Source organism: Chrysoperla carnea, chromosome 5, assembly GCF_905475395.1.
Source record: "Chrysoperla carnea chromosome 5, inChrCarn1.1, whole genome shotgun sequence".
Classification (NCBI taxonomy): Eukaryota; Metazoa; Arthropoda; class Insecta; order Neuroptera; family Chrysopidae; genus Chrysoperla; species Chrysoperla carnea.
Window position 1 is genome coordinate 66,295,973 of NC_058341.1, and position 17,864 is coordinate 66,313,836.

General features: G+C 30.9%; 1 protein-coding gene across 1 annotated transcript; it reads left to right on the forward strand.

Moving 5' to 3' along the window:
* The first annotated feature begins 2,225 nt into the window (after window positions 1-2,225).
* Window positions 2,226-7,251, forward strand: LOC123301331 (probable cytochrome P450 313a4). Its single transcript, XM_044884069.1, has 7 exons — window positions 2,226-2,418; window positions 2,726-2,929; window positions 4,312-4,381; window positions 4,767-4,827; window positions 5,837-6,077; window positions 6,833-7,012; window positions 7,085-7,251. The coding sequence occupies exons 1-7, from the start codon at window positions 2,226-2,228 to the stop codon at window positions 7,249-7,251; spliced, it is 1,116 nt and encodes a 371-aa protein (XP_044740004.1).
* Window positions 7,252-17,864: the final 10,613 nt, after the last annotated feature.

The following is a 17,864-nucleotide window of genomic DNA, read 5'->3' on the forward strand; positions in this document are numbered from 1 at the left end:
TATTAAATTTTCAATATAAGCCACAGTCCATCCATGTCCATCCATAAAATCATATGACGATTACAACTTTTTGAATCGTAAATCTCAGAAACGGTGGCTCTTTTATATTTAATTATCTGATCTACAATTTTGCCTGAACTAATTTTATGATAAAACTTACCATTTTGCTGAAAATCGAAAATCGTTTTTGTGACGTTTGACTTCGCGTAAATTTTTTTCACATCTCAGACCGTTGAGGAGTTTTTAGATTTCATTTATGATGGTGTTTTGATCAATTCTACCAAATTTCAGTCGGGTGAGAATTTTTGTATCTTCGTATGTTTAAATTGACCGGATAATAAATACTAATTTAATATTATTGGAAAATGTTTATCCCATCAAAAACATTCTGTAAAAAACTAGCCAAGTCTCGATGGAGCTGCTTGTTTATCTCTAAAAAGTAATGAAATCTAGACAAAGTCGTGCCAAGTCTAAGGTTACTTACTGCGATTTCTTTATTATTATCGTTAATGTTGTGTGACTTGGCCGTGGACGTTGACGTGGTCTCATATTGGTGAATGGTGTCATGGAGCACCTGATTTTGTACCCTTGTCTACCCTTCAACGGCCAAGTCACACAACATTAACTATAATAATAAAGAAATCGCAGTAAGGAACTTTAGACCTGACCCGACTTTGTCTAGATTTCATTACTTTTTAGAGATAAACAAGCAGCTCCATCGAGACTTAGCTAGTTTTTTACAGAATGTTTTTGGTGGGATTTCACTTCTTTTTGTAGAAACGTAGGCATATTGATTTATTTTATTAGATTTTCTTATTTGACACAGTTTTTTTCTTTTAAGGAGTAGTTTTTTTATTATTACAAATCTTTCTTTTCTTTTTTCGGTTCTGATTCTTGTACAGTAGCAACAGTTTTTCGTATTGCCCATTCGTGTTCATTGTTTATTCTTTTAGACGGTTTAATTTCTGAAAGATCGGCGCGGTATTTACTCCAAAGCTATTTATGCCTACGTGCTTTACATAAGGAGGGCTCTACATTTACGCTTTTGTACGGCGGTATGTCGATCTCTAATAGTTTGGTTGGGCTCTTGTGTTTTCTAATCAGGGTCATCAGGTACTCACAGATCTTCGATTATCCTAGTTTTTGTAGTTTTCCCTTTATGTGGCCATTAAACCCTAACTCTGTACCAAATTTCAGCTCTCTGAGTTTATGGGAAGTACTAGTGCTATTCTGATGATCATGAGTGAGTGAGTGAAAGAGTGTCATAAATGCGAAACTTTGCTTTCGCTTAACTTTGGAACTAAATGACCTACAGACTTGAAATTTTGGATTTTAAGTATGTGATTATAGCTTACTGGATGACGAATCTGCGTTCATTTCCGCGTTCTGGTCTTATTCAGAGATTCCCAAATAGGGGCCTGAAAATGCGGCAAAATGTTTCCAGTAAATGATGGTACGGCAATATTTGCTTTCCGCTCGACTTGGCGGGGGCACTGCCGTGTCCCCGGATATTTTCTCTTCTTTCTTTTTCAGTCAAAGACAATATTAAAACAAATAAATAATTCGTTGATTTTATTTATTTAATGGGTCCATACAGGGCCGGATTAAACATTTGAGGGGCCCAGGGCCGAAAATCATAGGGGCCCCCATGTAAGGGACCCCTTCTTATTTTAAAGAAAAAAATATGTGCATCACGTGTAATATGAAAAATTATTAAAATTATATTGAAATAATTTTAACGTAAGTTTCATTGTATGTTTAAATTTCTAAAATTATTTTGACTATCTGATCTTTACAGTAAATTTTACTTTGTATTATTAAAAGCACCCCGAGTTATGTTATAGTTTTGGAGATCTACGACTGAAGATCGCATGCTTGTTTATTCCATATTCGCAGGCTGGCTCATTGATTTTTTTTACCTTTTTTTTATTTGATTGTTTGGGGCCCGCAGATACTCGGGAGCTGTGGGCTTGTGCAAAGTCGTGCCCGTGTATTAATCCAGCCCTGGCGTCCTACTAGTCGATGGTGGAAACTAAACCTTGATCTCTTTCCTCTATAGGTAATTAAAAAACTTATTTTTAACAAAAATTATAATTTATAATTTATAATTAAATCATAATTATTGCCAAATTAGAGGTGTTTAATTTATGTTGGACCTGAATCGCTTCATTCATATTGTAGCCGAGCTTTTTCATTTTGGAGCCGAGTTGTTTCTTAAAAACACAATGTTTTTAACGGTGTTTATTCAATTTCTACAAAATCATGTTTTAATTTCTTTAGTATTGTTAATCTTAGTTCTCATATGTATTTATTTTTGGAATTATATTCGTGTGTGTTATTATGTATCTAAAATTCCTGGACCACCAGCTTATCCAATTATTGGAAACGCAACTTTACTTTTGGGTTTATCTCATCAAGGTAAATTTTATGAGTTTTTATAATATAGTTTAGAAATTTATCACGCAAGAGCTGCGTAAATCAAGCTACTTCTATCTTAAGAATATTAATATTAGGGGAGAGTGAAAACATTGATATGTTTTTCAAAGCCACCTTAAAAAATTAGCATAATGCAAATAATTTCTTCATATAACACTGTTTTATTCCCGCACAATATGTATTTTTTGTTGAGAATTTCAATATTAAACAGATACCTTGGAGCAATATTACAAATTGTATAGGTCTTAATTTCAATTAAGATATCATACTGTTACATCTTTTGTTTTAGAATTTACACATACTATTCTGAAAATTGCTGAAGATTATCAGCAGAATTTGGGCCGAATATGGTTTGGTCCAATTCCCGCCATCGGAGCATCAAATCCAGATATTGTTCAAGAACTTTTAACAAATGAAAATGTTTTAGAAAAAGCCTACTTAATGAAAAAAGCTTGGAATCCTGTAATGGGAAAATCAATTTTAACATCAGACGGTATTCTAATATTTTCTAAATTTTTTAAAATAAAAATCTTGATAACCATTAAAATATTTTTAGTTCCAGAATGGAAACATCATCGAAGTATTATAATTAGAGGTTTTACTCCAATCATTTTAAAATCATACTTTAAAATATTTGTGGAAAAAATTAATATTTTAATACAAAAATTAGATTTGGAATTAAATAAAGAAACACCGTTTGATATATTTGAATATTTGTCAAGAACTTCTTTAGACTCAGTTTTTGGTAAGAAATTTACCGATAAATCGAAAGAACTTGTTAGGAGAGACAACTTACTATCAGAGAACGGGTGGGGGGATATAAATTTTTCAATTAGAAATATTGACATATCTGCCAGGTTTTAAGGAAATATGTTTCAGATAATAGTTGTTTTAGTTTTTAATTTTTTCCCCATCTTGAACAGGATGGAAACAGATTTTCCCCATCAGGAACACAAATTTTTGTACAATAAATTTCAAAACTAGATAGTACGAGAATTCAAATGAGCATAATGACATTTTAGATACCACCCTTTTTTTTTTTATAAAATAAGTCAAAAGTCAATATCTTGGTCCAAAAACCTTGTACGGGAATTTTTTATAGCTCATTTTCAAGAAAAATAAACAAGCTTTTAAAAATTTTTAAAACTTTGGGAATAATATTTCTCTCTTTTAATCCTCCGTGCAAGGCTATTAGATTCCAAAACTTTTCAAACGAGGTATTGCGATTAAAAAATCGAAGATTTTGCGCGGCGAGGCAGTTGTATGAAATTCAGGTAAAATTTTTGTTCCACTGAGGTTGAGTATATTAATTGCCCTTTAAAATACACACAAACAACGGAATCCCAGTGGGTTGGAATGATTCAAAATGTTGATAGATTTGTCCATTTGTCATGTCCATTTGTTTCCACGGCTTATATGTGAACAGTAGATAAGTAGTTGAGTCTAATTATTATAAAAGGTTATTTTCGCAATCTAGGCCACGCGGAGTCTTTTCCGATTTGCTGCAATAATATTAGTTTTTGGGATTCCGTACCCGAAATGTAGACAACGGATTCCTTTTACTAAGACTCTGCTTCTTGTTTGTCCGTCTGTCTATCAGCAGGCTATATCACATAAACCGCAAAAGTTAGACTGCGCTTGTTAGCTATGACAGAGAGTGGATTATTTTTGCCGCTTTAAGTGTAAACTATGTGCTTTACTATGTGCATAGCTTGTAAAATGGTATGAAATCCTTTGTACGCTAGTTCGACTCACAATTGACCGGTTTTACACATATTTCAGTAGGTATTTGCGGGGCATAGGCGGGATGTGTTGAATCGGCTACCAGCTTTTAGCCTAAGAAATGAAAAACATAACAATTAAATTTAATTCCAGGGTCAACAATGGGTGTAAATATAAACTCGCATGAAGATGATGGATCTTCTTACTTTCATGCTGTACACAGGTGAATAAAAAAAGTGAAAATATTAATATAAATTGTTTCTAATTTTGGTATAAATTTTAGTTCGTTGTATCTTATAGTAGCTCCATACTTGAATCCAATCAAATGTTTTAATATATTTTATCGATTCACACAAGATTATAAAATGGTATTAAAAAATCGTGATCTTACGCAGGAATTTACTAAAAAAGTTGGTGATTTCACTTTTCGTGTTCGAGCTGTGCCACTAACGTAGGATTTAATATATCTGTATTTCTTTACAGATTATTTTGGAAAAACAAAAATTTATGGCAAACGTTATAAATAATAATGAGTTAAATAACATTAAAGCAATCAACCGTAATGTATACAAAAAACCATTTTTGGAATATTTAATGGATTTTACAAGAAATAATTCGAATTTTACGGAAGAACAATTACGTAATGAAACCAATCTTATTATTTTTGGGGTATGTTATTTGAATTATTAACCTTAAGTCCTTAATGAAGCGAAAATTCAATGGTTACTTTTGTCTTCCATTTGGAGAATTGATTATAATATGTTTGGCTATAAAGAAAAAGTACCTGGATGACCCGCGAGCTTTACTCGGTATTTTTTGAGTTAAAAAGGCTCAAATTTTATTCCTAATATAATAATTTAACACTAATATAAGAATCATTTAAAATGTCTTCACACAAATACCAATTTGAATGCCTCGGTGATGTACTTTATTTCATCACCAATAGATGTCAATATTTCAGTTTTTTCAAAAAACATGGTCAAAACGACATTTTCTAAAAATAAAACCTAGCTAGAACGATTTAAAATTTTTGAAAGTTTAATGTTTGGAAAAACTCTAAAAAGGTCATTTTCAAATTTTTGGATTATTTTTGAAGATTGCCTTTATGAAGATTGGTTAATTGCAAAATAACCAACTTTTGTTTGAAAGTATTTCCTTGACTATTTTTTTTCGTTTTTCGAGAATGTTTTTATAGTTTTGGAGAAAATAGACATCAAAATTTTCTCCTAATTTGCGCCCTCACGGGTAAACAGTGATGTTTATGAAAAAATATTTCAAATAAAAGTTGTTTTTATCAGGAATAATTTTTACATTTAAACTTTTGCTTTATCTCCAACGGCTTTCAAGATAGATACTTTTTAATTTGATTGAATGAGCAAAAAATACACCATTTTAAAATTGGCATATCTCGGCCAGTTTTGAAACTAGAAAGTCGCATTAAAAAACAAAAATATGCACAATTAAATCAGCTAGAACCCCCCTGAATGGCCGCTTTTTTGGTATGAAGGTTTTACAATTGTGAAAAATTTTTCAAAGATGCAACACTTTTTTCCTTTTAGATATTTGGTTTCATTGCACGCTAGAAAATTTTCCCTCATTGTAATCAAGTACTTTCCAGCCTTGTTTGAGGGAGCTTTAAAGAAATATTAAACGATTAATAAAATTTCACTATTTTAAGGGTTATGAAACAACAGCACTTTCTCTGAGCTATGTTTTATTACACTTGGCTGCATATAAAGACATACAAACAAAATTATATAATGAAATAATAAAAGTTCTTGGTGACATAAATGTAGACTTAATCAATGTCGACGATTTACCAAAGCTCAAATATATGGAGATGGTTCTAAAAGAATCTATGAGATTAACTCCAACGATTCCACTAATTGTAAGAGAGCCATCCCAAGATATTAAAATTGGTAATATTTGCTTATAACGCAACTAGGTTTTGGTGAGAGTTGAGTATGCAAAATTGAACCCAAAATCCAGATGCCAGGTTGAAAATTGGCGTATTTACCGTCGTTAAACAAATATATAATACTTTAGAGTTTATTAAGTATTAAAAACTTAAGCAGCCTTTAAAATTTCAAAATTAGTTATAACAGAATGTCTTTATAATATGATGAAAATTTAAGCAAGAAATTTTAATATTATTTCAAAATTAAAACTGCGTAGAATTATCAAGGAAAAAAACCTTCAACGCGGCTGACTTAAGGTAGTACTATCGGTAATAGACTTTGATTCAGAACTTAATGAAACTTGGAATAGTTGTCCATTATTATATCAAAATTAACCAGTTAAATTTTTAGGGAACCTTCAGAGAACTGAAAATCTGAACGTCCAGTTTTATGAAATAAAATAAATTCTGTGATTTCCCATAAGGATCAATGTCAAATTTTGATATAATAATGGACAACTATGCCAAGTTTCATTAAATTCTGAATGCAAAGTCTATTACCGATAGTACTACCTTAAGTAACAAAAGGACAAAAGGTGTACATATAAATGAACATTTTACAAAGTTTAAGGTAGGCCGGATGACAAATCTTTTTCGAGTCCCCAAAATCTGGTAGCATGAGTTTTTTGGATTCCTCATATTTTGCAAATTCAACCTTTTGGGTGCGGTTTATTGTTTTAAAGTAAAACAAATTAACGGAATTATATCCATCTTTAGGCAATTATATAATTCCAAAAGGAGTATCTATATTAATTCCAATCTTTACTATCCATCGGAATCCAGAATATTGGGAAAATCCATTAAAATTTGATCCAGAACGATTCACAGCAGAAAATATAAAAAATCGTCACCCTTACGCGTACATTCCATTCAGTGCTGGTCCTAGAAATTGTATTGGTATGCAAAATAAAATTAAATTATTTAGGTGCGTCCGTGTGCGACGAACTTTGATTAATTTCTTTTGTTTAGGTGGTCGATATGCATGGATCTTTATGAAAACAACGTTGGCTGCATTATTAAGCCGGTATGAATTTCACACCGATATAAATTTGGACACATTAAAGTTTGAAGGAGCGATTTCAATGAAATTAGTTAATGGGCACCAAGTACGAATCACACCACGATATAAATCATAAGATGTTTTGTTATTTTTGTAAATAGATAGACATAAGTAAAATAAAGTCAATTTTTATTAGAATTTTCTTTATACCAAAGAAACTCATAAAATTTTAAAAAATTCGAAGTATTACAAAAAAAAAAAAAGTTCGAGTAAAAAAATTCGAATATTAAAGTTAAGTTATACAGGCTGGAACATAGAAGTGTGATTTTTTGAAAACGCTGTATAACAAAAACCCATCAGTTTTTCTAGATTATTTTCATACCATCTTAAAATATATAAAAAAAGCATTTTAAATTACTATGTAACTTTTTAATCGTATATCTAAATACTAGAGTGATACCCACCCGCTTCGCTGAGTTTAAAAGTAAAGATTGATAAAGATTGCTCTCGCTTATCCCCTTTCTATAACACTCAAATGGAAATAATGGTAAGGATGTTTTACACAGGTAAAATATATGCATGGTTTTCTATTTTTTTAAATGTATAATAGTCGTAATTATTCATTGACTATATCAGAAAAGATGGCCGTGAAATATTTTATATTGACTATTTTTACAGAAATCTGTAATTTATGGTGATGTGTCAAATGACTACTTTTACAGAAATCTGTAATTTATGGTAATGTCAAATAAAATTAATTTTTTTAAATTTTTATTAATATATCTTTATAAATTATATCTCGTGTGTTATCTGATTCTACCGCTACCTGGTGGTAGAAAATAGAAGCTGTCTATGACAATAGACATAAATTTATTTATTTTTTTATTTCACTCATTATCAAAACATAAATAAACAATTCAATCATATAGGCTAAGAGCCGGCCGCTGAAAAAGGCACCTGATCGGTTAAAAGACATACATTATTGGAAAAGGTTGTACTCAAATCAATGAAAATAATGATATAGGAGTTTTAGTCCCCAGTCAGTCGCTTAACTAGGCAACCATTTTTTGATTTTTTTAATTTTGGTGTAGTTGCTTAGCTTATTAGTTAAAGCATAATTTTAGTATCAAATGAAAGCTTGAACTTTCTAGTTTTCGAAAAAAAATGGTTGCCTAGTCTCTGACTGTTAGAAATTTTGGCAGCCCACTTTAAAGACCGGCAATTCGAGTGTATACTATGAGATATTACATAAGCAACTCTGTGAGAACATTATACTTCAATTTATTTATTTCCCATCACATTTTATCAACCTTTTTTTTATATTTTAAATATTTATGAAATAAATAATAAAATTATTAAATACATAATGGAAACGTAGTTAAAACATAGAAAATATTCAATTAAACAATTTATTTATCAAAAGTATAATATAAACTGTTATAATTGTGCCGTTTATTTAAAAATTATTTTATATTTAAAACTAATTATACCATGTATATATGAAATATACATAGTATATTAAGTTTCGTCCCAAGTTTGTAACGCTTAAAAATATTGATGCTACGAACAAAATTTTGGTATAGGTGTTCATAGAATCACCTAATTAATCCATTTCCGGTTGTCCGTCCATCCGTCCGTCCGTCTGTGGACACGATAACTCAAAAACGAAAAAAGATATCGATCTGAAATTTTTACAGCGTACTCAGGACGTAAAAAGTCAGGTCAAGTTCGTAAATGAGCATCATAGGTCAATCGGGTCTTGAGTCCGTAGGACCTATCTTGTAAACCGTTAGAGATATTATGTCTACACTCTCTGTGTGTACGGAAAAGTAAGGGAAAGATCGATAGAAACCCATGGAACATTCCAGAATATTCGAGAAAGTTCTAGAAAATTCGATAGAAATCCATAGAACATTCCAGAATGTTCGAGAAAATTCAATAGAAATCCATAGAAAATTCCAGAATGTTCGAGAAAATTCTAGAAAATTCGACAGAAACCCATGGAACATTCCAGATTGTTCGAGAAAGTTTGATAAAATTCAATAAAAATCCATACAACATTGGAGAATATTCGAGAAAGTTCTAGAAAATTCGATAGAAATCCATAGAACATTCCAGAATGTTCGAGAAAATTCTAGAAAATTCGATAGAAATCCATGGAACATTCCAAAATTTTCGAGAAAAATCGAAAGACATTTGCGCCAGTAGCGCCATCTAGTGAAAATTGTACTATTGACAGTGGGGCCTATTGTACTATTAGAACTATTTTTTAAATTTATTTTCTATGAATTTCTAGATCATTTTTAATTCCACCCCCACCAAACTCCCTTATTCACAATGGGAGCCTAAGGGCTACCCAATGACATAATCCCCTACCGAAGGTCAATGGTTAGTTTTAGGGAAAATCGGGGACATACAAACAAACACTCTCTTTTTATATATATAGATTAATATAGGAATATCAAAGTGAATATCTTTTGTTATTTACGTGACGTCAAAAAAACAAACGATTGCGCATCAACACTTGCGCATTATATGAGAATATCAGTTAAATATGTCAGATATGTACGTATGTGAAATGTGACAGAGTTATCAACACTGCCTATACATGGTATTTCAACAATTAACTCAGTCAATTGTTTGTTTTCACCTGTTTTATTATCATATTTTATGCGTTACAATAACTTATACCTGTCTTTTCTATGTATTCGTATTTTACATGTATTTGTTCGTGTACATGCAACATGACCTTATACATTCAAAAATTCTATTGGTCGTTCTTACATTTATCTCAATATTAGAAAAAGATCGAAAGCGACAGCTGCTCCTCCATTTGAATTTATATATCCTGGTCATTCTTGCTTTGCAGTCCTTACAGCAAAGATATACTTTGATTTTTGGAGTGTAAGTTGTGTTGTGGAAATAATATCACTATGAAGTTGTGTTTTGTGTGCGGTAAATCTGAAGGGTTTGTTAATATTTTCGATGCAGAAACTTTAGAAAAATGCACTCGTATGAGTCGTTTTCGAAAAATTAAGAAGCACAAATATTGGGAAGTTGATGTTCCCAAAGCACTTGGTGACATTGGTTATCATTCCGACTGTTATAAGAAGTTTACCGTCTTGAAAGCGCGATACAAGGCAGAATTTGATGCAATGCTACCTGCACATGTAAGTATTTTCTTCGCAATTTTATATATATATATATTTCTATATGTATAATAATTCTAACCATTTACATATTTTTAATTATTCAATGATGACTGAAAGCATGAAACATATAGGTGAAAGAATGATTTTTTATTATTGGAGTCGTATCATTTTCTATTTACTTCATTATTTTTAAAAATAATTGAATTCTTTCAAGAAAAATCGGTACTATATAGATAAAGAATTTTCGTTCAATGAATACGTGTTATTTTTTTCCTCTCAAATAGATGCAGCCTTAACTGAATCAATTAATTTAGAACAGCTAGAAACTGAACCAGTTCGTGTAGAACAGCCGCAAGTTGAATTAAGCGATGAAGAACAGCAAGAAGCTGATTTGAGCTATGTAGATCAGGAGGAGGATTCAGAATCTGAATCAGAGGTAATGTTTCTTTTTTATATCATTTTTGCAAAATTTTCAGCAGGTTGCATTGAAAACGCTGTATAACAAAAACCCATCAGTTTTTCTAGATTATTTTCATACCATCTTAAAATATATAAAAAAAGCATTTTAAATTACTATGTAACTTTTTAATCGTATATCTAAATACTAGAGTGATACCCACCCGCTTCGCTGAGTTTAAAAGTAAAGATTGATAAAGATTGCTCTCGCTTATCCCCTTTCTATAACACTCAAATGGAAATAATGGTAAGGATGTTTTACACAGGTAAAATATATGCATGGTTTTCTATTTTTTTAAATGTATAATAGTCGTAATTATTCATTGACTATATCAGAAAAGATGGCCGTGAAATATTTTATATTGACTATTTTTACAGAAATCTGTAATTTATGGTGATGTCAAATGACTACTTTTACAGAAATCTGTAATTTATGGTAATGTCAAATAAAATTAATTTTTTTAAATTTTTATTAATATATCTTTATAAATTATATCTCGTGTGTTATCTGATTCTACCGCTACCTGGTGGTAGAAAATAGAAGCTGTCTATGACAATAGACATAAATTTATTTATTTTTTTATTTCACTCATTATCAAAACATAAATAAACAATTCAATCATATAGGCTAAGAGCCGGCCGCTGAAAAAGGCACAGAGGATGCAATGCTACCTGCACATGTAAGTATTTTCTTCGCAATTATATATATATATATATTTCTATATGTATAATAATTCTAACCATTTACATATTTTTAATTATTCAATGATGACTGAAAGCATGAAACATATAGGTGAAAGAATGATTTTTTATTATTGGAGTCGTATCATTTTCTATTTACTTCATTATTTTTAAAAATAATTGAATTCTTTCAAGAAAAATCGGTACTATATAGATAAAGAATTTTCGTTCAATGAATACGTGTTATTTTTTTCCTCTCAAATAGATGCAGCCTTAACTGAATCAATTAATTTAGAACAGCTAGAAACTGAACCAGTTCGTGTAGAACAGCCGCAAGTTGAATTAAGCGATGAAGAACAGCAAGAAGCTGATTTGAGCTATGTAGATCAGGAGGAGGATTCAGAATCTGAATCAGAGGTAATGTTTCTTTTTTATATCATTTTTGCAAAATTTTCAGCAGGTTGCATTGAAATTGGTAATAAATAATTTAATTCATTTCTCCCATCTATCAGGAACTTGGAATATATTTGGAAGAAAGGGAGACATTACCAGAAGCGTCAAATCTTCAATGTATTTTTTGTGATCGTTATACAAGAAGAACAGCTTCCAAGTTGATGACGACATCTCTGTGTTCAACAGAAGATGCTGTTGAGAAAACCAAGAAGCAGGCTAATGGAAATTGAAAGATTGTCACCTATATTATTATCATAGTACTTGCAAGACAATATTCAAAAATAAATAAATCAGGTGCATAGAGAAAGATTTAAATAGCGACTGGCATAAATTAAGGAAGCATCACAAAGAAGCTTTAGCAGCAATGGCTGTCTTTCTTGATGAAGAAATTTTTAATAAAGAAAAGATCTATTTCTTGCATGACCTATTATTACGGTACAAATCTTTACTTGTAGAAGTAACAGACGAATATTCTTTAACCGATTTCAAAAATTATACAACAAGTAATTTAGAAGAAAAACTGCGGAAAAAATACGGTGAAGCCATTATAATTCGTTCATCTGAAATTTATAATAACAAAAAAATTGTTCACAAACGGGGTTTGAATCTCGAAACCGTATTATATAATTCGGCAGTTCAAACTTCTGAGAAATTAAGATTTCAGAATGTTGCGTATGATTTAAGAAATTGCGTGAAAAAAATAACGAAAAAAAAAAATGTTATTACTGTCAACGATGTCATTGATTGTGAATGCGACACTCCGGAATTATTATTTAATTTTATTTCTGATTTAATACAAGGTCCAGACATTCGAAGAAAAAATTCAATGGAAGATTTAGTCAAAATTAAGTCGTTATGCCATGACATCATATATATTGTTTGTAAAGGTCGTATAAAACCAAGTAAACAATTAAATCTTGGTATATCAATAAAATCGTTGACAAGCAGTAGAAAGGTAATCAATATTTTAAACAAATATGGTCATTCAGTTTGCTACTCTACACTTGAAGGAATAGAGACTGAAATGACATATGCTGCTGTAGAAGAGGATCATTTGATTCCTCCTGGAATTCATAAAAAAAAGGAATTATGTACGAATGTGGCCTATGATAATTATGATAGATTTGTAGACACAATATCTGGGAAAGACACTCTTCACGATACTGTTAGAATTATTTATCAATTTGTTCTTATGGAAAATAATAAAGAAACAGAGTCAACGGTTCCATCCACCAGTGATCAGCCAGATCCATCTCCTAAAGTTCAATTAGCTTTATCTACTAGTGCTCAATCGGATCCATCTACCAGTTCTCAATTAGTTTTCTTAAGTAATGTTCAATCAGATCTATCAACTAACGATCCGACAGATTCACCACAATCAGATAATTGTGCTAGCCCTGATAGTGAAAATATTACTCCTAGAAAGAGACGAAGATTCGATGTAATGCCGCGTGATTCAACACCTTACATGATAAAACCGAAAGCTATAACCACTTTGATTCCATTTTCCGAGCTCCAACAATTCATTAATTCATGTACTAGTAGCAGAAAAAATTCTGATATTAAAAATTTGATTTGGGCTTTTTCTGTATCCCTGATTCCTAATTGTCCAATGTGGGTAGGCTATAACAGTCAAACAACTATAGATAATAGTTTAATTCAAGTTGTTGATTATTTAGCTCAAATTAATGCACCCCCTACTTCTTATACTATAGTACATGAAACAATGAGAAATGCCCAAAACATTGCATTACAATGTGAGCAAGACGAAATTATAGTGAGTTATGATTTAGCAATTGCTAAAATGGCTATGCAGCTTCAGTTGCAAGAGCAACCTAAATTCAATAATTTGTTCATAAACTTGGCAGCTTTTCATATAGAAATGGCTTTCTTTAAAGCCTTAGGTAAATTTATAGATTCATCAGGTATTGTCGATATACTCGTTCAGTCGGAGGTTCTCGCAGAAGGTTCAACTAACGGATTTATTGACGGTAAACATTTCAATAGATGTAAACGCATACACGGATTATTATTTGGCGCTCTTCAAAGCTTGCACATTGAAAAATTCATTTCTGAGTATGGCTTGGATATCAATATATTAATAGAAAATTTACAATATATTAGTATGACTCGCACAGAAAATTGTACGCCTCTAAATTTAAACGAATCATTACAATCAGTCATTAATGATTATATTAATTACTCGAAATTGACCCTGAATGGTGAACATGGAAAAACAGCACAATACTACATGCTGTATATGAATTTTATAAACACTTTTTTTTCATTATCAAGAAGCATAAGAGGTAGTGATTTCGAACTTTACATTACTACGTTATTTGAGATGTCAAATTTATTTTTTATTATGAACCAGCCTAATTACTCTAGATGGATGTTGTTATATATATGTAATTTAATCAATTTAAAAAAGAATAATTCCAAATTATTTGATAACTTCAAAAAAGGTGCTTTTGGAGTTAAAAGAACCGGGAATAACTTTTCGCGAGGACCAGTCGATTTAACGTTAGAACAAACGATAAATACTGATGCTGCAAATTCATTAACTGGCATTTCTCACTTTAGCAATTCGATCTCTGCTCGACAACGGTGGGCACTTAGTCATAGTTTAAGGACAAAAATTATTTCAACCTTATTTCAAGATATAGGCATAACCCAGAGAGACGATAAAATACACGAATTAGAAAAACATCGAATCGAAAAAGATCAATTAGCGTTAAAAAATATTATTATCTGTTTTAAACAAAACATGAATCCATTTGATAAGAACATAGATGAAGAGTATTTATTTAATGTTGTCACCGGTAAAGCTGTATCAGAAATCACAGAAACTTTCCTTTTGAATATCAATAAACTGGGTGATGAGAAGAAAAATAATTTTTTAATTGAATGCAATAGTAAACCCGAACGATTTGAACAAACAATTAAGAGAAATACTATTTCCAACTTTTCTTCAGAATGTATAAAACAAACTTTTAAAAATAAAGATGGTAAACAAGTTCAACTAGCTATGGAACGAAATATCTTCGGTAGGTTATTAGCGATTTCATTGGAAAAACAAATAGATTTGAAATATTGTTTATCATTCCCTCTTGCACTGGTCCCTCCAGCTCTTTGTCATGTCACTGGTGATATGATTGAAACTGATAAATCATCATTAGCGAAAAAATTATATTCTTATGTACATCCTTGTGTACCACCTCCTATGGACACAGACATAATTGACGGTTTTTATTTTTTACATCACCTTGGTCCGGTAATACCACAAACTTTTGAGAAACTTTCAGAATTTATTCTAATCAAAATGTGCAATACTACTGCATCAAATATTCATTTGATTTTTGATAGATACTTTTTCCCCTCGATTAAAGATTGTGAGCGCCAAAATCGAGGAGAAATTAATGTATCTTTTAATATAACTGGTCCATCTCAGAAAAGGCCCACTAATTTCTTAAAAGCTTTACGAAATTATAAATTTAAAGAAGCCCTAGTAAATTTTTTTTCTGAAAGTTTCGCTTACGATCATTTAGCAACAATAACAGGTAATAAAAAAATTTTTTTAACAGTCGATCATAATTGCTATTCATACAAAGTCATTGATGGTGTCGTGATAAAAACACTTGAAACAGACTTTGAATGCTACCATGAAGAGGCGGACACAAGGATGATTTTTCATTTGAGCAAATTGGAAGATAATTCCAAAGTTATGATGAAGTGTTGGGATACAGATATTTTAATAATATTATTAGGCCACATTCATAAATTACAGCACTTAGAAATCTTTTTAATAACCATAGGATCAAAGCCGAACATAATTTCTTGCAGAAATTGTACGGAATTGTCAAAAGCATTGGGTGAGCGTTTGTGTCAGGCACTCCCAGCATTTCACGCTTTTACAGGATCAGATTATACTGCTGCCTTTTTTAGAAAAGGCAAGAAAAAACCTTTAGAGTTATTGATAAAAAATGAAAAAATGCAAGAAGTTTTTGCATCATTACTTGATCCTCAAGAAGTCGAAAGTTTTGATAAGATGGAAATCGTCCAAGAATTTACATCAATGCTCTATAATCAAAAGAACTGTAAAAGCGTGGATTTGGCACGATTGTTTATTTTTCAAAAATTATTTGCTAATACTTTATCTGCAGTTTTCTTTTGTAAAAGTGTGAAAAGTTTTGACTCGAGTACGATACCTCCCTGTTGGAAATCCTTAAAACAAAAGATATTAAGAACAATTTATATTAATTCAATGTGGCAAAATGCTACTGAGCGAGAGTGTATCGTACTCGACATTAATCAATGTGGGTGGGTCAAATCGGATGATGCAATTAAACCTGTATGGTTCGAAGGTGATCCAACGCCTCTTACAATAGACGATATTTTAATGCATAATATGAACGATGACAATGATGAAGAAATTAATGAGCAGCATAATGTTGATGTTTTAGAGGAAGAACATGAAAATGAATAATTTGTAATTAGAATAAGTTATTGTAACGCATAAAATATTATAATAAAATTAGTTTTAAATATAAAATAATTTTTAAATAAACGGCACAATTATAACAGTTTATATTATACTTTTGATAAATAAATTGTTTAATTGAATATTTTCTATGTTTTAACTACGTTTCCATTATGTATTTAATAATTAAAAAAAAAAACACGGGCTGCACTCCGGGAGTGCCGGCAGAAGTGAAAACTTGAATATTAACGTTGTGCATTTTTGATATTTTGGAATTGGAATAATTTTGCACGAATTGCTTTAATTATCAGTATAAAAGTACTATCATTTATGTGGTAGAATACAATATTTATTTCATGAACGAACATTTTTTACCCATTACAAAAAAAGTGTACAACGCCGCTAAAGAAGTTTTCACTTAAAAAACAAAAAAAAACTAAAAAAAATTATATTTTTAATAAAAAGGCAACCGCACACAGTGTTCCCAAGCGGTCACCCATCCAAGTACTGACTGTACCTAATGTTGCTTAACTTCAGTGATCGGGCGAGAGCCGGTGTACTGACTGTGACATAGTCTTACGCTTTTTCGACCAGGACACGTGACACTGTCGCGAGTTTAACATTTTTTACCCATTACAAAAAAAGTGTACAACGCCGCTAAAGAAGTTTTCACTTCAAAAAATTAATTGTGAAAACAATTAATTTTATTATTTATTTCATAAATATTTAAAATATAAAAAAAAAGTTGGTAAAATGTGATGGGAAATAAATAAATTGAAGTATAATGTTCTCACAGAGTTGCTTATGTAGTATCTCATAGTATACACTCGAGTTGCCGGTCTTTAAAGTGGGCTGCCAAAATTTCTAACAGTCAGAGGCTAGGCAACCATTTTTTTTCGAAAACTAGAAAGTTCAAGCTTTCATAAATACTATGAAAGCTACTAAAATTATGCTTTAACTAATAAGCTAAGCAACTACACCAAAATTAAAAAAATCAAAAAATGGTTGCCTAGTTAAGCGACTGACTGGGGACTAAAACTCCTATATCATTATTTTCATTGATTTGAGTACAACCTTTTCCAATAATGTATGTTCTTTAACCGATCAGGTGCCTTTTTCAGCGGCCGACTCTTAGCCTAATAGCCATGCATAAATTTGACTTGTCATAGACAGCTTCTATTTTCTACCACTAGACAGCGCTAGAATCAGTTCCCATGGCGAATATTGTATATGTACATTTCATTAAAAACCATTCGCTAGTTTTAGCGTGAAAGCGTAACAAACAAACATGCTTACTTTCGCATTTATAATACATATATAGAGATAGAGGTATTAAGTAAATGGTGCTTTTAAAAATTTAAATTGTATTTTTAAAACAGATTCTTGAAAATGAACTAACTGTAATTGAGTTTGAAAAAAACTGTAATAAGATGTTGTATACACTCATAAATTAATGGAAAGTTAGCAATATTTTATTCTTAGTTTATAATTATTTATAAGTTAAGTTAGTTTTGACTATATATTTCA

What these genes read in the sequence shown, in the direction of transcription:
- LOC123301331 (XM_044884069.1), top strand. Translation starts at nt 2,226, where the DNA reads ATGTTTTTAACGGTGTTTATTCAATTTCTACAAAATCATGTTTTAATT. An exon ending in CCAATCTTATTATTTTTGGG is followed by an intron (nt 4,828 to 5,836) that starts GTATGTTATTTG and finishes CACTATTTTAAG; the next exon opens with GGTTATGAAACAACAGCACT. An exon ending in TGGTCCTAGAAATTGTATTG is followed by an intron (nt 7,013 to 7,084) that starts GTATGCAAAATA and finishes TCTTTTGTTTAG; the next exon opens with GTGGTCGATATGCATGGATC.